The 24,644-nt window shown below is 39.3% G+C and overlaps 4 protein-coding genes across 4 annotated transcripts; 2 read left to right on the top strand and 2 right to left on the bottom strand.

Annotated features, from left to right (window-relative positions):
- Nucleotides 1–225: 225 nt before the first annotated feature.
- Nucleotides 226–7,443, bottom strand: LOC125003776 (zinc finger protein 181-like). Its single transcript, XM_047577950.1, has 5 exons — nucleotides 6,984–7,443; nucleotides 4,878–5,008; nucleotides 4,076–4,282; nucleotides 1,571–1,628; nucleotides 226–1,245 (listed from the first exon to the last, which is right to left on the bottom strand). The coding sequence occupies exons 1-5, from the start codon at nucleotides 7,252–7,254 to the stop codon at nucleotides 449–451; spliced, it is 1,464 nt and encodes a 487-aa protein (XP_047433906.1). The 5' UTR covers nucleotides 7,255–7,443; the 3' UTR covers nucleotides 226–448.
- Nucleotides 7,444–8,481: 1,038 nt separating this feature from the next.
- Nucleotides 8,482–11,502, top strand: chchd10 (coiled-coil-helix-coiled-coil-helix domain containing 10). The gene is made up of 4 exons (XM_047577957.1): nucleotides 8,482–8,663; nucleotides 10,748–10,982; nucleotides 11,067–11,208; nucleotides 11,315–11,502. The coding sequence occupies exons 1-4, from the start codon at nucleotides 8,623–8,625 to the stop codon at nucleotides 11,332–11,334; spliced, it is 438 nt and encodes a 145-aa protein (XP_047433913.1). The 5' UTR covers nucleotides 8,482–8,622; the 3' UTR covers nucleotides 11,335–11,502.
- Nucleotides 11,503–13,203: 1,701 nt separating this feature from the next.
- ddt (D-dopachrome tautomerase) lies at nucleotides 13,204–17,555 on the top strand. The gene is made up of 3 exons (XM_047577958.1): nucleotides 13,204–13,391; nucleotides 15,875–16,050; nucleotides 17,172–17,555. Exons 1-3 carry the CDS (start codon nucleotides 13,284–13,286, stop codon nucleotides 17,242–17,244), a joined length of 357 nt encoding a protein of 118 aa, XP_047433914.1. The 5' UTR covers nucleotides 13,204–13,283; the 3' UTR covers nucleotides 17,245–17,555.
- A 2,191-nt stretch (nucleotides 17,556–19,746) lies between these two features.
- LOC125003939 (ladderlectin-like) lies at nucleotides 19,747–22,709 on the bottom strand. The gene is made up of 8 exons (XM_047578205.1): nucleotides 22,703–22,709; nucleotides 22,497–22,544; nucleotides 22,100–22,135; nucleotides 21,963–22,013; nucleotides 21,776–21,867; nucleotides 21,553–21,678; nucleotides 20,550–20,646; nucleotides 19,747–20,030 (listed from the first exon to the last, which is right to left on the bottom strand). The coding sequence occupies exons 1-8, from the start codon at nucleotides 22,707–22,709 to the stop codon at nucleotides 19,960–19,962; spliced, it is 528 nt and encodes a 175-aa protein (XP_047434161.1). The 3' UTR covers nucleotides 19,747–19,959.
- Between the last annotated feature and the right edge of the window lie 1,935 nt (nucleotides 22,710–24,644).

Here is a 24,644-nt window from a genome sequence, read left to right on the forward strand (position 1 = left end):
GGCCTGGACCACTCACTCATATCACGTATCCCCTGTCGTAGGTGTCTAGGCGGCTCTGATACCATTATAACCGAATTCTTTACGAATCAGAAGTATGAAGAACAACTTTACCATGTTAGTCCAGTAGAACAGATTAGTGGTGTCCATCTTACTGGCCAGTTTTACAAACTGTAATATTATTTTATTGGAAACTTGGGGATTTGGATTGAACTGAACAAACTAGAATTTTCCAGGCAGGTTGTTTATTTTATTTAATTATTTTACATTTCAACACAGGTTGATTCCCAGCTACAAACTGTATGTGTCATTATTTTTCCACATTTTCAAAAAAAGCAAACCTTGAACTAATGTAAAGACTTTCTTTTTCGATGAAAGCCTTTGGGAACAGCACAGTGACGGCGGATCCGAGACCGGACTGGAAGTAGCACCGCTGGAGTCCATTTCTAAGCTACTTGGTGCTGTGCACGGTTTGGTGTCTGATCAGGTTGCTGAGGAAGGAGAAGTTCTTGCCACATTTGGAGCAGTGGAACCTCTTCTCCCCGGTGTGGACGCTCTGGTGGACTTTCAAGTTGGTGGACGTGGAGAACTGCTTCCCGCAGTGGGCGCAGGGGAACGGCCTCTCGCCCGTGTGGACCATGCGGTGGCGCTTGAGGCTGCAGAACTGGCCGAAGCTTTTCCCGCACTGCCCGCACTGGTAGGGTTTCTCCCCCGTGTGGACGCGTTCGTGGATGCGCAGCTGGCACTGGTGGGCGTAGCGGCGTGAGCAGAAGGTGCAGCCGTAAGGGAGGCCGGACTCGGCCGAGCCGGAGTCCTGATTCCGACCATTTGCCGGTTGGTTTTGACTTGACAGGTTTTCCGTGTGCTGGTTTCGAGGCAACAAATCCTGGGTTTGCTGGTCCCGGGAGTCACCGGGGAGGCCGCTGAAGGTAGAAACACAGCCACCAAAGGCTGAACTACCGTCAAACATCACACAGTCGCCTGGATCTTCACCCTGACGATACCGCGAACTAGCGCCCAGGAGGGGAGCCGCTTCATCGGTTCGGTCATTTCCAGGACGAAAGTTTATTGCAGTGAAGTCGAGGTCGGACGCTTGAGGAGTTTGAGAAGCTGCAGTGAAACCAGAGACCGACTTTGTTGCGTCACGGCTCAGTGATGAGTTTGCGGCGTCGTATACGGAGCAGGACGGCTGCTCCGTGTCTCCGACCTGCTGCCACTGAGAGGAGCTGTGGTCCTTTGAAGAGAAAACTACAACACAAAGACAGAAAAACATGGTTATTCTTTTCACAAAGTGTTGAAAGTGGACAAGTTGAACCCAACCAGCCTAATGAAACTATCATAGTCGTGTGTTTATTACATATCTGGTGTAACTCAGAGTTCTGTTGGATTCAGGTCGGGACTTTGACTTGTTCCTCAACATTCATCTTGCTGTGTGTTTTTCTAGGTTTTGATATGAAAAATCACCACACGGCTACAAAGATGAACACAGGAGGAGATATATTTAATTAATTTTAAACAGATTTAAAAAAAAATCCAGTTAGGGGTTCCTCAGAAAAATAAAAACAGCTGGTACCTTGCACTTCATCCATCTTTTCCTCCCAGCACTGAGGGCTGCTCGAATTTTCCTCGTCCTGGAAAGAGGAGGGAGGTGTTTAGAAATTCACAAGCCTCTGACACAGAACTGCTTTTGATTCTCCATCAGTGCAGATGTGGCAAAAAAAAAATAAAAAATAAATAAAGAAAGATGTCATGGAAGCATGTACGTTGTTCACTTTGTTCAAATAGTTTCAGAAATCTTGATTCTAACGTTGACACGAAATGACAAAATATACTTTACTGGAATATTTAGCATTTTGCTTTTGATACATGTCAACAAATTGGTTTAAATGAACAAATTGTTGAGCGTGTTGTTCGTGACCGATGGAATCAAGTGTTAAATTCTCAAACACAGATAAAGACAAAACAGATAATGCACCATCCAAAGTTTTTGTTTTGCTTTGTTGTTTGTTCTACTATGTGTGAATACTCTAAAAAGTTATTACACAGCTCTTTGAGGACATGTCCACGTACTATCTTTAGAAATAAGCTGTGATTATTGTAACATGAGGGAAATTCAAAGTCGACGCTGATTGAGACACGAAGCATCACAGAGCTGGGCCTCACCAGCATCAGCGAACGGAGGAAACACACAGCAACACTTCACATTTCAGTCAGCATGTCACAATTTATTCTCAATGTTTCATCAAATCCAAAAAGACTAAAAACAGTTAAAACTGATAATGTTCTTTTTATTTTTTATTTTTATTGCTTTTTCTGGTCCTTTTGAGTCTGTCCATATGATTCTCCATTAACTACACAGAACATTGTGTCTGTTAGAATCTGACCCTGTCCTTCCAAACCATACGTCTACTGGGCTAACGGTGGCACAACTGATAAAAAAACAAACAAAAAAACAACAAAAAAAAACACAATGGGGGTAATTTCAAGGCACAGAGACCTTAGAGAATGTGAAATGTTCCTTGGCTGTACTGTATCACATGGGTGCACAACTACAGAAGAGTATTAGAGGCAGCAATTAGAAAAAAACATGGGAGGAAGCAGATTTTTTTTCCCATCATGCACTCCTGTAGTGTCACCAACAAGACCCTCCTCTAAAGGAGCTTCATCAGCTGGTGCAGCAGTTCTCAAAACCTGCTGGAGTTCAGTCAAAGACACGTGGGAGACTCCACCGTAAACTGGAAGATGCTTCTTTGGTCTAATGAGATAAAAAAAAAAAAAAAAAAAGTATGCTTTTGTCCGTTACACTAGAACCTCATGGACAAAGATCCCCAGAGTGAAGCACGGCGGTCGCAGCATCACACTACGGGGTGAAATCAAGGCAGCAAAATGATAAGATTACAAGCAAGATAACAATGAGAACCAAGCCTTGAGATTTATTTTCCATACAGCGACATCTGCACAGATGTGGTTTGAGGACAAACAGGCGGAGAAAGAACTAAGACCTCGGACGTGAACGTGACAGCTTTGCAAAGAAGGATGGAGTAAAACTGAAACAAAATGCAGTGTCCAGATGTGGGAGCCTGAACGAGACCTTTCACCAAAGACAAAAAATAATGCATCGACTAAATATTTAGTTCAATTTGTTGTTTTTTTTGCTCATTTTGAAAAGGTTAAGACATTCGGTACGTTTGCATCGTGTGATCAGACTAAGCTCCTAAATGTCAAATAAAACAGAACTTTGACAACAGTCTAGATTCTGACGCTACATTTCCACCATCTCTGTGGACGGCTTCAGGCCCAGCAGAGCCTCGCGACGTCCGTTCTCTTGTTCCTGCGCTCAGTGCTGGATCTTCTGGTGCCTCTTGAGGTTGCTGGGGTGGGAGAAGCGTCGGCTGCAGACCGAGCAGCTGAAGGGTCTCTCCCCGGTGTGAACGTTCTGGTGGATGTCCAGCTGGCTCTGGCACACGAAGCTCTTGCCGCAGAGTCGGCAGGCGTAGGGCTTCTCCCGGGTGTGCCGGGCCATGTGCTTCAGCAGGTCCGACTCCAGGAAGAAGCGCTTGGTGCAGTTGGTGCAGCCGTAGGGACGCTCCATCGTGGCGGCGTGGTAGAAGGCCTGGTGGAAGCTGCCGGCGTTGGGTTTGCGGTGGGTAGCGCCGGAGGAGGTGATGCCGGGATCTCCCGGAGGGTCCTCGCAACGGGGAAGATGAGACGCCGCCCGAACCACCCGGAGTCGTGCCGATTCCCGTCCCACACGTCGAATCGCAGGTGTTGGCGTTTCTTCCCGTCCGTCTCTTTTGTTTGCCCTATCTACCTCCGACCACTCGCCCCCCTCCTTGTCAGACGCGCCCCCTCCGTCAATGACTATCACCTCTGACAGTGAAGGAGACTTGGAGGCGTCTAAAGCAGCGTGATTATATTCGCCGCCGTCTCTTACAGGCACCGCAGCATCCACGCGTGGTGCGGTTACAGCGTCTGATTTCAGACGCGGCAGCTCTGCACTGTTTGGAGCATCGCTGCTGTTTCCGTCAGCTTCAGCTCTCCTGACGACAACACAGGTGACGGCGTCAGATCCACTGACCTCCGTTTTGCCGCTGCGCGTGGCCGACAGGCCGCCGCCGCCGCCGCCGTCCTCCGAGGTGGCAGGAAGCAACGTGGCGGCGTCTGCTCCTCCTCCTCCGCCTCCAACGAGCAAGTCGACCGGCGCCTGGAGGTCTCTGGGTCCGGACTCCACCGCTCCCTCCACCTTCACGATCAACAGACCCGAATCCTCCTCGACCTCCGCTGACTGCGAGGACAAAACAAGGGTTTACCACAAAACTCACAACAATAGTTGGGTTATTTTTACCGGTATCAGTCTTCAGTCAAGCCCGATCTCTTGCATTTGTTTGTTTTATTTGTCTTCTGATTTAGTGGTTGTTGGCGTCAAAGCTGCCAAAACTCCAACAAAGGCTTTTTGTATCTTGTTTAGGCCGATAAAGTTCTGCTCTTCCTCAGGCTACGTTTAGGTTGCTCAGCCAAACACAGCTGCTTGGGCTTAGCCTGACCACTCAGACTGCAGCCGAGACGTTTGCTGGTCTAACGAATGATTGTTTTAATGATTGTTTTATTGAGCTAGGAGCTGTAAACTGTAATCCACCAATGCCGGTTTGTGCACATTCAATAAGCACCTAGGGACCTTTTGAAAGCACTAGTTTCTTGTAGGACCAGTCAGCTTGAAAGCAAAAAACACAAATAATTTTTGTAAATCAATTCAGGCGTGAAGGGGTTAGGCTGGTTTAGGCTAACGTGATACTGTTAAGACTAATTCCATTAGCGTAATGTTGGGCCTACACCCCAACTTCCCACCAGTGGTTTAGAACTGCAGATTTAGATGGAGCTACCTCGGTTTTGGTTGTGGTGACGACGTTCTGATCCGAATCCTGGTCCAGGTGGATTGGACTGGTCTTCTGCACAGACTGGTGAGTCCCGGAACCTCGGTTCAGAAACCGGGTCCTGCCCTGCAGAGAGGAACCTGATGGAACATTGAAAAGGAGAATAATTAACCACAAAGTGTAATAATAACACGTAGTGGTAGTTGTGCCGGTGCTCGCTAGTAAAATGAGATCTGTGAGCAGCTACAGGCCTGATGATGTTGATGAATCCACTCAACAACCAAAGACACTGCTCTCTGTCCACAAAGAACATCTGGGACAATGTTTAGTGGACAAATGTGGACAGAAACATGGGGGCGCTAATGTCCTGGTTTGGGCCTGTTCTGCTGCATCTGCTCATCATTGATGGACCAATGAACTGTGAATTCTACCAGTGAACTCTAAAAGAAAATGTCAGGACATGAGTCCATGAGCTGAATGTGAAGAGAAACTGGGTCATGGAGGAAAACAAGGAGCCCAAGAACACCAGTGGTTCTCCAGAAGAACCAGATGAATGATGGATCAGTTACAAGGAGCTCACGACACACACTGGAGACAAGGACTTATTAATGTTCTTCAATAAATATGTGTTTGACTGGGTTCCATCGTCAACTTTCAGGACTTGTGTAAAAATCTGTTCATATTTTCAGTCATTTTCATGTAAAAATTTAGGAAATTTCTGCCGGGTGCATGAAACATTTTTATTTGTGGGGTCAATTTGAATGCAGCAATTTAAACCTCGTAAAAATGAATGAATGAATGAATGAATGAATGTCTTTGCACAAGTACAACAGAATTGTAAGGTGCTCTCCTTCTTAAATGCCATGTTTAAAAAATTAAGATAAAAATACACAAAGAAAAATTAAATAAATAAATAAAAAACACACTATTTTGCACAGCACAACATTAAAGAAGCAGCCAGTGTAAAAACAGTCCAAAAAAACCCAACGCCAATCACAAAACATTGAGTGCAATTACGGCTCACATGTAGAAACTATGTTTTATTCTGTTTGTTTTGGCCTTTAATGTCCTGAGATTTCTGCCACAGGTAACTATTGAAAAAATGATCCCAAGTTTATGTGTCAGGTACTTTATGTTTGTTTGTTGAATACCTCAATAGCTCTTTAAATGATGAAACAAAACAAAACAAAACACATATCCATCCAGAAAACCTGTGACACGACTATAGAGAAATATGTAGATCACCATAAAACCTCACTGACTGACATTAAATTAAAAAGAGATGTGTTTACGTGGCTTTACAACATTTCTAAGTTCATAGTCTTGTTATCTATAACATTTGGTTTGAAAAACTAAAATATATTATTTCCACGTCAATGTTACAAATAACTAAATTAGGAAAAAGTCACTAAAAGTCACTAAATCTGAAGCAAAAGAAAATGTTAATGATAAATTAGAGACTTTAAAGATCGAAGGTTAAGGTGACTTTGTCATTTGTGTGACCAGCAGCGCACAAAACAAATCCTGTATATAAATATCCCTAAGAATAAAGTAATACAGCCAAACACTTTATTTATTTATTTTTGCACTGACAGGTTTTGTGTTTCCTGTTCTTTTATTTCCCACTGTGACATATTTATTTTGTTTTCCCTTTTTTTGCACAGACATGCAGGTAAATACAGTCTTATATATATATATATTTTACCAGTCTTCCATTTGAACTATGTTCGTAGCAGCTCAATCAGTCATTGTCTATATGCTGCTCACTCACCTGTTCACCTGGTCTCACCTGTACATAGGTTTCATCTGTAAATATCATCCATATGTTATAAAACCAGCCTCCTCCTATAAACCACACTATTCATTCCACATGCACCTAAACTGCGTTTCTTTGTTCTGCAACTTCACATGTGGAATTAAAATAAAACTGAATCTAATATCTAATCTAATAAAAAAACATTTACTCCGTGAATCAATAAACACTGTGGAGCAGGAGATGTCAGAGCATATGGAACCAGTAAACTATCATCTTTGAGGTCAAACTGACCCCGAATGTAATAATGAAACGAGGGTTAAGCAGATTTAAGGAGCTTACGAGTGTTTTGTGTTACACACCGGCCTGGGGGTCTCTGCTCTGCCGGCTGAGGGGGAGGCGGAGCCCGGCGGAGAAGCGGCTCTGCTCCGCTCGGTACCTGGAGACCTGGAGCTCCAGGAGCCGGATCCTCCTGCGGAGGATGTCGTTCTCCTTCTGGCTCCGGGACATTTCCACATTGACCAGCGCGTATCCGTCGTCCACAACTTTGCAAATCTCGGCCACGGCCGCGTTGGCCAGGGCCTCCATGATGGAGGCGATCTGCGAGTGGAACTCCACGGCGCTGGACATCATCACAGTTTTAAACAGGAGGTTAATATTAATATTCAGGCTTTTTCTTTTCTTTTTTTTCTTTCTTTTTACATATGTAAATATGCACAAAATAACCTAATCTAAACTGAAATGCATCACAAAGTGACTCTACTTCAAAGAAATAAAAAATAAAAGGACAGAAACACTCGGACAACCAGGCAGCATTGTTGACAACGGATGAACGGAAGTAGTAAATGTGAACAGCGACTTATCTCTGGTGAACACAAATCTGACAGCGCCACCAGGCGACCGGGAGCACAACTACAGCGGCGGCCCATTTTATATTAATTACTAAATTAGTTTGTTTGTTTACAGAAAACACGTTTAACACATAACAATATCTACCACGTACGCAAGTACCAATTTTGTTGGTTAAGTTTTAGTTGGTTATTTGACGCTAAAGAAACAGGATGTGACGTAGTGGCGGCTAGTTGCTATGCCAACCGCTCTGTAAATTGGTCTCCTGTGGCCGTGAGAGTTGTAAAAACATTTTAAAAAATAAGTTCAGTGTATAATTAAACGTTTTATTGTAACAGCACAGCGCATATTAAATAAAAACGTGAGTCCGAGGTGGTGTCACCTCAGGACAACATGAGGACAACATGGTTAACGCAACATGATGAAGTAGTGAACACACGCCAACAGCGCCCCCGTGTGACCAGTTAGCACAACTACAGCGGTTCTTTTTTTATATTTATATGTATAAAAATTGAATGAACATATAACAGGCTTTCTATTTATTTAAAGAACAGTTACATAAAGTAGATGTACAAACAACAGTCATGGAAAGTATAGCAAGAACAGTACACAAGAAGAACAATAATAATAACATTTGTCATTTATATTCAAGTAGTTACATATATATTAATTGTCATCATAGCCTTTTTGCAAGTTGAATCTCTAATTGAAATAAGATATTGTTCAACATCCTTCTGATAAACAACAAAAAAGGGAGTTATTTTATTGTTAAGCTTATGTATAAAATATTTTGCTCAAAACAAGAGCACATTTGTTAGGAAATAACATTTATCTATGATCTATCTATATATATAGTTTCTTTATCTGAGAACTGAATACTATTTAGCTATTTAAATTACTATTATTATTCTTCCATCCATCCATCCATCCTCCACACCAGCAGGTGGCGATAGGCACAAGCTAAAGCAACTGAAACACCTGTACAACTTTTGGAAACATCTCGTCTGGTGTCGCGATATTTGAGGGTAACGCTGCTGCGTGCAAGGTCAGAACCAGATCAGAGCTGAGCAGCTTCTTTCTGGAGAACACCGGCTTCTCCCCGTCACATAAACCGACTTATTACAAACTTTAAATCCGTGCGTGTGTCCAGTAATGGCCAGAGGAAGCCGAAGCCGCACCTCAGCTCCGGCCAGGTAAATAACATTCATTATGAATTCATTATAACTTCTCTTTAAACGAGCTGAGTGTGTGGCGCATGAACAAGAAGCGTGTTGTAATGTTAAATGTGTAACAGCAAAAAAGTAAAGCCGAGAGTTTGTCTGTTGTCATAAAATAACTTTATTTGAAAAGGACAAACACCATATATATCTTTATTCACACAAGTTTGTTAAATATATATATATGTGTGTTATATATAGGAGCACTAATAATATACAACAGAGGAGGAAAAAATGTTAGGTTTTAATTTAGTTTTATATAAGTGTACACATACATTCTCAATAAATTTACAAAATTGATTTGATGCATAATGTTAAATCAATGTAATGTCCAGGAGGAAAGAAACAAGAAATATGTTTATTATCCTCCTTTTATTCCAGAAAAAAAAAATAATAATAAAAAATAACAATAGCTTTTGGAAATTTAGAACAAAGATTTTATTTATTACTTTTATGGATAGAATTTATGAATAAGTTTGAAGGAAGTTTCTTAAACCTTAAAAAAAAATAAAAAATCTGGCCATATTCTCCACAAATTGATTAAAAAGTGAAATAACACATGTTTAAGTGGAGTCACGTGTCTTTGGAGCACAGCTGGTAGGTATTTATTATCACCCTGACTCAATTTAAAGGCTTTTTTTCTCCTGTTAAAGAGTTTTGAGCTATTATCTTATTGGAGCCTTATTCAGGCTCCGCCACCAGATGGCGCTATCACAACAGAAACGTCTAGAATCACAGAAACACGTCAACAAAGACACTGTAGAAAATAGTGTTAATATTTCTAGAATATTAAAATACTTTTTAATATTTATTTTTCCTTTCCCCCCAACATGGTACTTATCTGAATTCCTCACTTCATATATATATATATATATATATGTGTGTGTATTGTTTGCTGTCGCACATTAACACGTCTGGTGATTTGATGTTATGTATCAGACTGTTATAGGAGCTGTTCTGTGTAGTTGTAGTTATACAGGTAAAGCTCCACCTGTGTCTTCTCGGCTGTGACCTCCTTCTGCAGCAATTAAAGTAACTGAAGATCAGTCATCTCTTAAATCTCCTCCGTTAGTTCTCAGTCTGTCTGACTCTCTGTGGATTATTTGTGGCTTCCAGACTTTTTAGAGATGGTTGTGGAACCTTTTCCAGCCTGATGAGCAACAACAACTCTTTAAAATGTTTCATCTGTTGTCATCACACACTTCAACAGAAACATGTGTTGTGAAGATCGGACTGAGACAAATCCCTGATTTATAGAAACTAAACCAGGAACTGAGTCTCATCACATTGATGGAAACTCTTCTGGACACATGGACTCTGATTTGAACTCAAAATTAATTGTGATCCTAGAGATTCACCTCTCTGATATGTAATATTGGCTCATTTTTCTCAGTAATTAAAAGTATTCCACAAGCAGGTCTGCTCCCACTAGACCCACAACAACATATGTATCTGTGTAATGTACATGTATATGCATGTTTTAGTTATATATATATATATATATATAGCTATATATAATATAAAAATTAAAAAACTAAAATAAACTAAGCTAAGATAAACTAAGTATAGATAAAATAAACTAATCTAAGATCTAATCTCAGATAAGATAAAACAAGCCAAGCCAAGCTATATATATATATATATATATAAAAAAAGATAAGCTGAGCTAGTTTATCTTAGCTCAGCTTATCTTGGTTTATCTTAGCTTATCTTATCTCTGTTTACTTAGATTGGATCCTTTTTGTCCATTTTCAGAATTTGTGTGAAAATCCACTGATGATTTGAGTCATTTTTAAACAGAACTGATTGTTCTGGATTCAACGATCTTCATGTGTTATTATATGTGTTTTTTGTTGTATTTTGTGTTTCATCTGCATATTTAATTCATCGTAAAGTGACGCTGAGGTTAGGGCTTTTAAATAAAATGTATTTTTATTCATTTATTAAGGATAAATCAGACATTGTTAACTTAGATTCGTCCAGTGGGGTCACTTTACTGTTAAGCTCTCGGTCTGAGGATGTAAAAACCTTTTTGCGTAATGATCCCGTTGTGTCTGCAGCCCGGCGCCGTCCCACGCCCCGGCCCCCGCTCACCCACCTCCGTCCTCCCTGGCCCCGGCCCCGGCTCAGTCCCAGGGCCCAGGCCTCATGGCCCAGATGGCCACCACGGCCGCTGGCGTCGCGGTGGGTTCGGCCGTGGGCCACGTGGTCGGCAGCGCCCTGACGGGGGCATTCGGCGGGGGGAGCAGCAGCAGCAGCAGCAGCAGTCCGGAGCCAGCCAAGCCTGCTCACCAGGTCGGTCGAGAAGACCAGGACCAACTCTCTGTTGGTTTGAGACGTCTTTTCTAACTAACGTGTAACGTGGTTCTGTCCTTCCAGGAGCCCCCCAGGTCGGCCCCCTACCAGCCAGGCCCTTGTCATTTTGAGGTCAAACAGTTCCTGGACTGTGCCACCAACCAGTCGGACCTGACCCTGTGCGAGGGCTTCAACGAGGCTCTCAAACAGTGCAAGTACTCTCACGGTGAGTGCGCGTCTGTGGAATAATGAATCGCAGCTAAAGCTGCAGAAACCGTTTCCTCCTCACTCCTTCTTTCTCTCACGGCCGCTTCCTCCTCCTCGTTGTGCAGGCGTGACGTCGCTGTTGTGATTCGAAGGATTGACGCCAGCTGTTCTGGACGCTCCGGGCGGTCGTGAAGTCCGCACGTGAACGCTGTACCTCAGGATGTGAGCATGTTGTTGGGTTTGTGTGAGATGTGTGACTGTATCCATGGTAACGTACAGCGCTGAACCTTTTAATAAACAAAGCTGCTATGTACTCACGCGTCCCCTCTTTTATTTTCAACAACACAAGTAAAATGTCTTTATCTGGAATAAGTTTATTATTTACCGTCGACACATATACACCCTTCACCCATAACATTATGACCACTTCCTGTTCATCCATTGCGGTTCAATGTTGCGATGTAGAACAGAAGGTTAATTCACTACAGAATAAATTATAATAATGAATAATAGTGAATACTTTAACCACGTAGCTTCAAAAAGATTCAAAATCAGTTTTATTGAGACCTGAATTCTAAATTATTATATTTAAACTCAAATTCAAGTTAAAAAAAAAAAAAATAAACATGATACCTGAATATAAACTACACTTACTATTAACACAAAGCAAAATGAAAATCACAATTACTCTGCTTCAACACAGAAATCTCCACTTTTATCCTGATTATCCTGTTTTATAAGATATTTTATGTTCATAATAATGAGTTCCTGATGGGAAAACTAGTCGTTACTGTAAAGGGCTGATGAAATTATCAGAAAAAAATAACCTGAAATACCCCCTCACTGGGAAACGTCTGCTCTGATGCAACTTTCATATCCAGAACTTCAACAAACATTCGTTTATTTTCCGTGTGCAGTAGAGAAGAAGAAGCTCTGACACTATTGACATTACTTTTCAGTTGGATAAGCTTTTAAACAAGCATGAAGCCACGGTCGACTCTACAAACAAAACCGTCTGTGAACTTTAAAAAGAACTCGGAGGCTCAAGGGAGACCTGCACAGTACTAGGAAGGTGGTCATAATGTTATGCCTGATTGGTGTGTGTGTGCTCTGATATGATTTAGTACGACAGGAACAGAGCGGTGAGGGTTTGTTTTGGTTCAAAACTTAACATTTAAGCTTGATCCTCTTCACTTTCAATCATCTTTCTTTGTTTAGTCGCGGAACAAGAACAAACCTGGAGCTCGACTTGAGGACAAGAGTGAAAATGTACAAAAGTAGTTATGGTTTACTACACAACACTACAATAAACTATCTGTATATATAATCTGTATTCACAACACAACATAATAAAAAGAGTTTATTTATTTCATCTGGCGCATATTAAAAGTGTTGGCCTCCATCCAGTAGCTACAAATATCATCTCTATTGTAGATTCATTGCGATGATAAGTTTAAGATGATTTCATGAAAATCCTCTGCTTCCAGGTGAGTTTTAAATTTGACTAAAAATCAAATCTACGTCTTTGTATGAAGCATAACTAATTACGGGTCCTCCGTGCGTTCTGTAGATACAGTCTGTTCTTTTAAAGGGAACATGCAGTATATTTGCCATAATAAAAAATGTAAATTATTAAGCATGTGAAGACCTATGGACCTTTGGGATACTAGTGTTTTTTGTTTGTTTGTTTATTTAGTTTGTGTTTTGTGTGCTTTTAAGTGCTTATTTTTATTATTAGTATTATTAGCCACATGATGTGGCTGTATATGTATTTATTTGGGTATTTATATTTATGGTTATGAACGATCTTTAATTAAAAAAAAAAAAATACTACTTCCGGTCCGTTTTTAGTGATTTATGTTCCACGAGTGTTTGGAATATTAGTATATATCTACTATATTATCACAATAAATTCCTTTTATAATCACATTTAATATCGTGTTGCGGACCTTTAATTATACCTTTAAACATTAACTAGTCCGACAGCACGTATTCTGAACCGGAAGTAGTCCTTCTGGCTCCTCCCCCTCCGCTGCCTGCAGAGATCTCCCTCCGCTCCGGTGCTTCGGTGCAGTGTCTGTCTCTGTTTTAAAGATGCCTTTCGTGGAGCTGCGGACTAATTTGCCGGCCGGCGTCTTTTCTCCGGACGTCCTGAAGAAGCTGAGCTGCAGCGTAGCGGAGACTCTGCAGAAACCAGAGGACGTGAGTGAACTTATTCTGACATTGATCAAAGTCACACACTTTATCTTTTTACCTTCACGTCTGTCTGATCATTAACCCGACGTCATCACGTCCCACTGTGAGAACATGTGTCCACATCTGGAGTTAAAACGTGTCTCTGCCTTCCTTCCTTCCTTCCTTCCTTCCTTCCTTCCTTCCTTCCTTCCTTCCTTCCTTCCTTCCCTTCCCTCCTCTCCTCCTTCCTTCCTTCCTTCCTTGGGGATGAGTGTGGTTATGGTGCCGGCGCTTAAAGAATGAAAACATACGGACTTTGTCCAAAAACGATGTCTTTTTATTTATTTTTTTTTTAAGTTTTTTTGTGACGTGTAAGTTTAACAGAATTTAAATAATATAAATACAACTAAATCTATTTCCAGATGCTCCGGCTTCCTCCCACCTCCAGACACGTGCTCATTAGGTTAATTGGTGACCCTTAATTGACCCAAGGTGTGAGTGTGAATGAATGGTTGTTTGTCTCTGTGTTAGCAGAGTGAGGGTAGGCAGTAGGAGACGATGAGATGAGAAAACTAAGGCTAAGAAATAACTGAACCGATAATCGTCCTCTCACACATCCCCAAATAAACAGTTAAACAGTTCCCTGTGTCCTGTGTGTTTGAATGTGCAGCGCAGTTAGAGATTCAGTCCTGTCGCCTGCGTCCTCCACCATAAACCATCTCTAAAACATCCAGCCCTCTAATAACCTGTCACAGTTCTCCTAATAAACCAGTGTCGTGGGTCTGTCAGACATCAGAGACGCTACGTTTCTGGTCCTTTAATAAAATGTTATGTGTGGTCAGATGTTGAATCTAATTCCAGGTGTTTGTTGCAAGTTGACCAGAACAGAAAAACCTTTATTTGTCCCTCATAGGGGCAGAAAAGTAACAAGAATAAAGAGTGGACTGTGTAAAAAAAATAGGGTGATAAGTAGAATAGAATAAACAATCTACAAGTATTGGCATATATGTGTAAAAAGTAGTGAATTGCAACACAAAGTAAGAGGATTGCAACACAAAGTATTGTACGACCTAGAGTGTTGAATTGCACAACAGACAGCTGCTGCTGAACATGCACTGTACAGAGTAAGTAATAAACTGCAACAGCTGAAGTATTGAATGGCAACAGGAAGTAATTAACTGCAAACGGATAAATAACAGACATGTCACAGGAAGAGTGAGGTAGTGAAATGATGAGAGTATTTAAACTTTGAGGAGAAGTGATATTTAACGTGTTATGAGTTCGTTGTGGAGCCAAACAGCAGCAGGAAGGAAAAACGTTTGTCCTCAGACATGTTGAAGGTTCACTTCCATCCATGCAGGAGAAATATTTATATTAATATATATTTAATATTTTGAATATTTATCTTTTGCACTGACGGGAGAGTTGTACCTCAATTTCGTTGTGCAATGTATATTGTTATATACTACCGTGCAATGACAATAAAGACTCTAATCTAATCTAATCTAATCTAATCTAATCTAATTTAAATTAATCTAATTTAAAAACACTGACGTGATGTCACAGCGATAGAGCTAAGGACGCTAAGATAATTAAAAACTCACTGGAACCAAATGAAGCACCCAGATCAGTCGGGTTACTACGTTAGCATCAGCACCGTTAGCATCAGCACCGTTAGCATCAGCACCGTTAGCATCATGGTACCTAGTATCTGGACCCTTCCCTATGTGACAGTCTGTCTATCTGGTTCCTAAATCTGTATTATTATTATTATTATTATTATTATTATTATTATTATTAGACTTAGACTTAGACTTAGACAGACTTTAATGATCCACGAGGGAAATTACTTTGTCACTGTATCTTTGTTGCACATAAAAGTAAACAAAAGAAAAACAAAACAAAACAAAAAAAAGTAAAAAACACACGAAAGATAAATAAAATTAAATAAAACTAAAAATAGGCAGTGTCACCATAAAATGTACAGATTTAGCATTATGAAAGTGTCCAAGGTGATGTGGATGTTTGGCCAGTTGCAGTTATTATTGCATAGTTTTTATTATTATTATTATTATTATTATTATTAGTTGATATAATTGGGACAGTGCTCATTAATCAACATTGTTAGTCGTCAGTGTAAATGTGCCGGACTTAGCACAATATGCTAATTTCCAGCTCTAGTCCCAAGACAGTTACACAACACAGACAGAGAAGACTTTAAAACAACAATCAGACAACAGACACTTACAGAACCAGACAGTATCAGAACAGACATGGGCTCATCAGATTATTTAGACTATGTGAGTACATGTGTGATTAATTGTTAAGGGTTTGAGGTTGTTTAAAACACATTTAAGGACATTTAAAACTTTGAAGACGAGACATGAATCCATGAGGGTTTGGCAGCTCTCTACATGAAGAACATCGTACTTTTTTAGGACGTTGCAGTAATGAGAGGGAAGAGGTTTCCTGTCTGTCTTCTTAAACTGTATTAACGTTTGTTCCTCCAGAGGATGAACGTGGTGGTGAGTCCCGGGCTGCCGATGCTCATCGCCGGCTCTTCTTCTCCGTGTGTGATGCTCTCGGTTTCAGCCATCAGCGTGACGGACTCCGCCGACAAGAACAAGGTCCACAGCAACAAGATCTTTGAGTTCCTCACCAAGGAGCTGGGGCTGACTGAAGACAGGCGAGTTTCTGTTGTCGTTGTTTGTCTGCTGATTAGACTGAGGCTGTAAAATGATCACGTAGAGACAGATTCCACATCGATAGCCTCATAGCATAACTGGCTAAGTCACATTTGAACGTTTCTTTGGGGAATACTAGTTCCCATCTCAATTCATGTCGCGACTCTGTTTAAAATATGTCTTATGTTTCCTGGGAGCAGTTTGTTTATTCTCATTCTTATTGTTTGAACGTGAACCAGATCAGTGGCTGTCAGTGTGTTTGATTTTATGAATGAATGGTTCATGTGAATTCTCTTTACGACTCTTTTTCTGCAGCATTGACAGTGGTTGTAGTTTATATTTATATGTGTTGGTTCAAATCTCTGCACGGCAACTTATAGAGTACAAAGAACAGGAAGGAAAGGAAGGGAAGGAAGGAAAGGAAGTGAAGGAAGGAAGGAAGGAAGGAAGGAAGGAAGGAATGGAAGAAGACAGACAAAAATAAACTGACGTTTATCTCTGAGTTTCTGCTGTGAACTGGTGAACTTATCTTCTTCAGGCTATGATCATCATTTAATGGGACGACCAAAGACAATAATCACCAAGAAACAGCTTCAATTCAACATTGGGTTGAATAGAAAAATGAAATAAATACATGCAATAATATCCCTCTGTTGTAATGTGCATATTAACTTGAGGTTATTTACAGGCACATTGTGTCATTTTAATCTTTTAAACAATCACAAAAAAAGATTAACTGCACATTAACGCTGCATCATATCAAGTAACTTCAATAAAAGAAATATTCATGTTCCTAACATTTTCAGAATGATCATGTCTGCAGAGCCCAGATAATTCCACCAGGGGGCAGGTTTCCCATTTCTACGTCTTTCGTTCAGTTTGGACACGACTATGTTTATATTTCTGCAGAAAATCTACTATTTAAAATATTTGTTCTAGCTCACTAGGTGGCGCTGCAGATCTCATGAATCAATTCAGAATCATTCACAGATACTTGAAACTATTTTATTTAAAACTAATGTTGTCATTTGGTTTTCCAGAGATTTCTACCAGGAAGATGCAGGAAAGGGTGTGTGTTAAATGAATCCATTTGCTGCTAAATCCATCCATCTTTATTTTACAGGATTGTTATTCAGTTCCACGCTCTGGAGCCTCACCAGGTTGGGAAGAAGGGAACCGTCATGAGCTTCCTGTGAAGCCTAGAAGACGAAGAGAAAGAAGAAGAAGAAGAAGAAGAAGACTTGGCTAAAGAGTCGGTTCACTTGTCACTTCATGTGTTTTCATCTCGTATTAGTTCCCGCTCACTGTGAATCAGAATGATGATTAGACCCATCACCGCTCCCACCTGGGTCAGACCACACTGGGACCACATGAAGGAAAAAGATCTTCTTTTTATTTTCTAATATTTTCCCCTCATGTATTAATCTTTAAGGATTTATATTTTAAATGACTAATTATTAAAATATCTAAGATTGGAAGTGGATCAAATAAAGATAGTTTGATTATATTTGTGTTTGTCTTTCTTTACTTTTAAACTGTAGTGATTATAGGATAAATACGATATAGGATATAGTGATAAAGTGATTATAGGACATATAAGATTTTAGTGTTGGATCCTGTTTGGTTACAACAGAAATCTTAGTATAACTTTGCATATTGTATGATGACATTTACATATTTTAATTAATTAAATTATAAAAATCACCATTGTGGCAGAAATAAAAATACACTGAATGCACAATTATTAGGCAAGTTGCATTTTTGATGATTCATTTTATTTTTTAACAATTACAGTGTTCTTGCTCAATCCAAGATGTTAAAAATGAAGCTCTAACCTAAATATTTAAGAACGTAGAAGTCGGGTGTTGTCTTTCTTAAGAGAATATGTCAGTGTGCACAAATATTAGGCAACTGAATGAAAAAACAAATGTTTTCCCGTCTCATTTGTTTATTTTCTTCAGTTTAAGTTTAAATAATGAACAAATAAGTGAAAATTTACAAATAAACATTCCTAACTTTTCCAAAAACAATAACCAGTGACCAACATAGCAATAACAACCAACGTTCTATTCAATAACTGTCACAGGCCTTCCATCCATGGAGTCTAATTTTTGTATTTGTATCAACCACAGCTCCCCAGACACTGTTCAGAGAGCTCTACTGTTTTCCTTCAGGATAAATCTCCCATTTAAGGCTTTTACCGGCGAGACATGTAGCGATGGAGCATTGTCCTGCATAAAAGTCATGGTCTTCTTGAAAGATGTAGGATTTTTTCTGGAGCACTCCTTGAAGAAAGCGTCATGTAAAAAACTGGCAGTAGTTCTGGGAGTTGATTTTATGTCATTTTAAGTCTCTTTAACCCAAAAAGGTCCAACTAGCTCATGTTTAATGATACCAGCCCATACCAGAACGCCTCCTCTACCTTGCTGGCATCTGAATCGAAGTGGAGGTTTGTGCCTGATCTGGTCCATCAAGATTCACTCTCATTTCATCTGCCCATAAATTCTTTAAAAAATCTGTCTTCAGGTATTTCTTGTGCCAGTCTTTACATATTGTTTGAACTATACTGGAAATATGGAATGCATAACTGCACTGTAAAACCGAACAGTAAAAGTATGTTAAAAGGATTAAGTTGTCTTAACTCAGAACTTTGAAAAGGTTAATTCACTGCTAATTTTTTAAGTTATCTTAACGGATTTTCAATTTTAAGAGCACAATACTCAAAAACTTTAATTCTGTTTTGTCAATGAACTCAAATAGTTTGAAACCGTGAGAGTATAATTCAGATATATTTGTATGAAAAGTCATCTTTGTTGTGGGAACTTTGCTCCCAGACTGCTACCAGGGACGACTTCTAGAGTTAATTCCGTTGTGGCTTGTTTTTCAACTGAGTGATATAAATTTTACTTTCTCTTTTTCCCTTTTGAGCGCTCCTCTCTGGTAAGTTGACGTTCTTTGTTGTTTTATCTCAGTTTTTAGCTAATTATTTGTTGTGTTTTTTTTGTTTGTTTGTTTTTTTGCATAAAAACAATTATTTCATCCTTTTGAATTTAATGTGTTGAGCTAAGTTAGTGTAATTATTGCCTCTACACTGACATAAGTGCAAAAGTGATTTAAAAAAAGTAGAAAGCAGTATCCTTATTTATTAGTAATGACTTTATAACTCAAAGTGGAATGTTAACGTTAGTGTGGTAAGTTTTACTTAATAAAGACTGAGTTACATCTAATTTTGTTAATGTGTTTTTGACTCCCCCCCCCCCCCAAAAAAACATAAAAAACGTATTTATTGCGACTCGATCACAAATCTGTGCAATAAGTGCAACTATCTTCTACACATATGTGCCCTTATACACGTGCCCTTGTGAGGAACACAGTAGATATACTTTTGATTTCAGTGCTCTCCCTCTGTGTTTTAGTGAAGCCTGGTGAAAGTCCATCATATCAAACATCATGTTATAATCAAACTAATGAAATTATGATCAGACATATCATTGTAACCGATATAACATTATAATCAAACATGACATCATTGTCATCTGCTTATGTTTTTCATTTATCTTCTTCGTAGCGTATCACAGGCTTTAAAATGACACTACACCACACTTTTACACAAAGAACACACAATTTTTTTTTATGACATGTATTTTATTTTTGTTTCTGTAGAACAGGTGTATCAAAAAAGGAAATGAAAAAGACAATCATCATTCAGCTTCTTTATAAGTCTGATTTCAGAGGAAAGTAGTATCAACAAAAAGTTACTTCAACTTCAGTTGAAGATAAACAGCATCAATTAAAGACACTGCTGGGAGGAGAGTCCCGTCCCGTCTAAAATCTAAACATGGTTTAAATGAAAACACTGAAAATGTGAAGCATCATATTCCAGAGACTGTGAAGTCCTGATGTTTGATGGTTCAGCAGGTGTCTGTTTTCTTCACACAGATGTACGGAAGTGAAGTAGTGCATACAGCATTGGTCCAGCCCCCTGCAAGAGAAAATATTGGTTCATTAAGTCGGACGTATGAAATGACAGAAAATAAAACCCTGAATTTGCCCATTTGAACAAAAACCCAAAACATCTCAAACATCTGTTGGATTCTTCTCTTCTCATAGTATTTTGACTTTTAGTGGAATAAAATTACAATTTTTATCTTTATTATCTCTGCAATTATTCGGTATTTATTTATTTTTACATAATATTCATTATTAGAGTATGTAGGAAGTTAAATCTTTCTCTTAGAGCTGTAGTAGCTTTGATATAAAATCAACAAACAAGATAAAACTTTGATCAAGTATTACATTTTAATTATTTGTTGTGTCCATTTCAAATTTATTTGTGCATTTAAATAGATGCTTTACAAAAATGTACTGTTATTTTCTGTGTTCAGGCTTTTGATTTCATGCAAGCATCCATACAAGTAGTCACCTCAGGTAAAATAAATAAATAGATTAATAAATCTAACGGGATCTGTGTTAAATGAGAGAGAGAAATGTTTTGTCTCACCTGTGGTTCTCAGGTAGATACACGGGTAAGAAGTGACTGAGTTTTGTGAATACCAGTTGGAGTAGCTGAAAGTACTCTGGTCCAACCATCTCCAGCCCTGGACATCACGTATAAAAAGAAGATGTTAAATAGAAATGTGAGGGTCTTCAATAGTTATATTATTAACTAATTAAATGAAGAAATATTATACATGTTCAAGAAAATGTGACAATGTTAAATATCTGTGAGGTGAACCTCTAGGATTAGAAGTTAATTTAAGGTTAAATCTGTTCACAACCTTCTCTTTGAACAACAAAGACACTGCTCTCTGTACAAAAAGAACATTTGGGACAATGTTTAGTGGACAGATGAGACCAGAGTAGAATAGCTTGGATTAAATGTTTGGGCAACGTCATGTTTAGAGATGAACTAACACTGAAACATGGGGGCGCTAATGTCCTGATTTGGACCTGTTCTGCTGCATCTGTTTATCATTGATGGACCAATGAACTGTGAATTCTACCAGTGAACTCTAAAAGAAAATGTCAGGACATGAGTCCATGAGCTGAATGTGAAGAGAAACTGGGTCATGGAGGAAGACAAGGAGCCCAAGAACACCAGTGGTTCTCCAGAAGAACCAGATGAATGTTTAGGAACAAGTCAATTCCTGACCTTCATCCAATAGAAATGTTGTAGCATCAGTTGATGAGAGGAAACCACCAACATCTCACAACTCAACTGGTTCTGTTCTGAATGGGATCAGATTCCTCCAAATGATCAGCTGTTACCACAAACATTTAGTCTAAAGGAGCTCACAGACTCACACACTGGACACAAGGGCTCACTGATTTTAACACCTCACAGAAACTAAAAGATTTTCTTCAATAAATACACAAGTATAATATTTCTGTTTCATGTGTTTGATCAGGTTCATTGTCAACTTTTAGGAATCGTGAGAAAATCTATTGACGTTTTGAGTCATTTTTATATAGAAATGTAGAAATTCTGTGTGTGGTTTAATAACCTGGAAGTAGAATCCTCCCATCCAGGCAGTAGTATATCCTGATCTTCTGGTGAGATCCTGCAGGAAACTGTAATCGAACAGGTCATGGGCCGAAGCCAAAGAGGCCCCGTAACTGGCACAGTTGGTCTTTGAGGGAGACACAAAAATGTTGTGTTAATATAACAAAATTTATTGCACAAAGTAAAAGCTGAAAGTGTTTCTCTGAGTATCAAATGTAAATCACCACAGCACTGGTCCAGGATGTGCTGGAGGCCACAAACAGATAGCAATCACTCTTGTATCTGACCCAACCAGAGGGACATGAGAAGAACCGTGCTGTGGAGACGAGACACGAGCAGAAAATAGATTCATTTGATGTGAATATGTCGAATAGAAAAACATAATAACCAGTTTCATCTAAGACAACAAACCTTGGGCTGGTGAGGCCACCTCCCCAGCAGAAACCTCCACAGATTCTTTAACTAAAAGAAGAAAAACCCCATGTTACATTATAATCACACTCTTCACACTAATATGGAGGATATAACAAGTCAAAATATGTTTTTACCTTCAGGAACGAAACCTGCAGCTTCATTTTCTACCACTGAGACAAAAACAGAGAAACAAACAGTTTATATTTACCAAGGAAACCTCTGCAACATAGGTAGAAAATCACAGAAACATATCTAAATCTGGATCATTAACAACTTTACAACATGAATGTACTGCATTATAATTCATAAACTATGAAGTAATTATAGTATGATTCAATAAAGAAAATCTGTTTAATGTAGACTTTTCAAAATTAGCAATGGAAAATGGCCAACAAAGGCCTGACACTGAGTGAAACAACACACAACAAAGAAACATAGAAACAAAAACAAACAAACAAACAAAAAATACAATCTGTTCAAAAAGTTGAAGCACTTTTATGCACAGTTGTTTCACGTGTGAACTCAACTTACACTTGTTGTCTTCTTGCAGCTCCTGTGGTGAAGCTTCAGCAGCGCCAACTAAGATATTATCATTATTATCATCATTATTATTATTACACAAAACCAAGTATCCACACACAACTACATTAGAAAAAAAATGTTCACAGAGGACTTTTTGTTTATCAAATGAAAACTATGGACATTTCATTGGGGATGATATTTATTATTAACTTGACACAACATTTTTGACACAGGAAAACCTATTAAAGCTTATAATCCTGCCATGCACAGCAGCAAACTGTACAAGTGAAGAGAAATGTTCTGACCTTCTTCAGCCGTGGCCACAAGAACACAACCAAGCAAAACAGACATGATCAGGAGAGCCTTCATGATGAAGATGATGATGATGGTGAGGATGGAGAATAGTGGCGATGCTTTATGTCTGGTGGGAAACAAAAATGACACAGAACACAATCTATTAGCATGTATTTATATAGCATCAATAACGATAGAAATCTATCCAGTTCTCCAGCAGCTTAGACCTATAGCAGCATAAATAAGGGATGGTTGAGCTTCAACTGAGCCAGAACCAACAATAAGACTGTTTTAAAAGGTTAAAAGTAGAGATGGTGTCTACCTCCTGAACATAATCTGGGAGCTGGTTCCTCAGGAGAGGGTCCTGGTAGCTGAAATATCTACCTCCTATTTAGAAACTCTAGGAACCACAAATAAGCTGGAACCTTGAGGGAAGCTAGGCCTTTCTAAAGTCTAAGAAGGAGAAAGAACAATAGCAGGTGTCTTACCTGGGAGTCAAGATAGAGATGTTCAGGCTTCAGTTGTTTGATGAAGTGTCAATGAGGAGGCTGCGCCGTCCTTTAAATACATCGGGCAGGTAAATAATTCCCTTTGACCAGACCTTGAAAGACTTTGTTTACCATGTTTTACTCCTCAAATAGATAATATATAAATGCTTCCTCAGGCCAATGAGGAAATACTGATGGACTTTAATGATATGTTTTGTGATAACACTGGTAATATATATCTTCCAATAAACAACTGAACCGACAGTTTAATTTTTATGATACAATCATACCCAAGTTTAGTTCAAAGATAGTTTTTGATAGTGTTTTGTTGCATGAACAACTGTTCTGATTCATCAGATCGCACCTGTCGCAAAATCAGAATTACTCCATTGATCCCAGGGGAAAATTACTTTTCTTTACAGCTGCTCCTACTCAGAGTTTACGTGTTAAGAACAAACAGCAATGCAGTTAATAAGAATATGTAAGAATAAATAGACAATTAAAGTAAGAACAAACACATCAATGTAAAAAATATAAAGAATATATATAACAATATGCACAAGCATAAGTGAACCTGTGTTGTTGCTTTATACTAACATTGATTACGGGGTATTACACAGTTATTGCACAGAAATTGTTGCACATGGTGAGTCCAGAGTCCACTAGGCGACTCTGGCCCTGTACAGAGCGTAAGTGTTCTTTCGTATCCCCAACCAGCACTTGAGATCTGATCTCAGTTGTGTAAATAAGCAGCAGCGCCACCATTTGGTCAGTGGAATATTGTATCAGCTGCTGTGTCTAATGGATCTCTACCTGCTACTGGATCAGAACATGAACACATGGTTGTTGACTTGGAGACATGATCCAGGTTTAGGAACCAGATCGAAGGCCCTTCTTTATTTCAGAGACAAAGACTCAGAATAGGCCTGAACCCTGGAAGTTTCTTCCATCCCCAGAGTAACCAGGTCTGGCGAGAAAGAAATATCTCTGAATAATGAATCATTTGATGAGTTGATTCTAGTTTAAATTAGTTTCTTGTTTAGTTTGGTTCTCAGCTTTTAAAAGGCTCATTACTAATGAACAGACATCACTTATTCAGGTGAATGAGTTCAACTCATCTTCTGGTCAGTAGCTGGTCTGGGACCGGGACTCATTTTGTGTTCATACTAGCCAAAGGAATGAGGTCAATTGTGTCCCAGACCATCTCCACATGTGGAGCGACTATGGAAACTCTCCTAGAATTAATGTTTATGTGAAGGTCTGAAAAGAGCCTCCAGTTCTCCGCTCTACTGTTTACAGTTGATACAATGAGGTGATAAGTCACTCAGTTTCCATGAGGTTGATGATAAGAAGGAATAAACAGCAAAGTCATGTT

This window comes from Mugil cephalus, chromosome 2 (assembly GCF_022458985.1).
Source record: "Mugil cephalus isolate CIBA_MC_2020 chromosome 2, CIBA_Mcephalus_1.1, whole genome shotgun sequence".
Taxonomy (NCBI): Eukaryota; Metazoa; Chordata; class Actinopteri; order Mugiliformes; family Mugilidae; genus Mugil; species Mugil cephalus.

Excerpts from the sequence above, each read along its gene's own strand:
- LOC125003939 (XM_047578205.1), bottom strand. Across the intron at positions 22,136-22,496 it reads GCTGCAAGAAGACAACAAGT|TGGTAGAAAATGAAGCTGCA; the intron begins GTAAGTTGAGTT and ends TTTTTGTCTCAG. Across the intron at positions 20,031-20,549 it reads TATCTACCTGAGAACCACAG|GGGGCTGGACCAATGCTGTA; the intron begins GTGAGACAAAAC and ends TTTCTCTTGCAG.
- ddt (XM_047577958.1), top strand. The coding sequence starts at position 13,284 with ATGCCTTTCGTGGAGCTGCGGACTAATTTGCCGGCCGGCGTCTTTTCT. Across the intron at positions 13,392-15,874 it reads CTCTGCAGAAACCAGAGGAC|AGGATGAACGTGGTGGTGAG; the intron begins GTGAGTGAACTT and ends TTGTTCCTCCAG. Across the intron at positions 16,051-17,171 it reads CTGGGGCTGACTGAAGACAG|GATTGTTATTCAGTTCCACG; the intron begins GCGAGTTTCTGT and ends TTTATTTTACAG.
- LOC125003776 (XM_047577950.1), bottom strand. The coding sequence starts at position 7,254 with ATGATGTCCAGCGCCGTGGAGTTCCACTCGCAGATCGCCTCCATCATG. Across the intron at positions 4,283-4,877 it reads TCACCACAACCAAAACCGAG|TCAGCGGAGGTCGAGGAGGA; the intron begins GTAGCTCCATCT and ends TTGTCCTCGCAG. Across the intron at positions 1,246-1,570 it reads AAAGATGGATGAAGTGCAAG|TTTTCTCTTCAAAGGACCAC; the intron begins GTACCAGCTGTT and ends TTTGTGTTGTAG.
- chchd10 (XM_047577957.1), top strand. The coding sequence starts at position 8,623 with ATGGCCAGAGGAAGCCGAAGCCGCACCTCAGCTCCGGCCAG. Across the intron at positions 10,983-11,066 it reads CAGCCAAGCCTGCTCACCAG|GAGCCCCCCAGGTCGGCCCC; the intron begins GTCGGTCGAGAA and ends CTGTCCTTCCAG. Across the intron at positions 11,209-11,314 it reads ACAGTGCAAGTACTCTCACG|GCGTGACGTCGCTGTTGTGA; the intron begins GTGAGTGCGCGT and ends CTCGTTGTGCAG.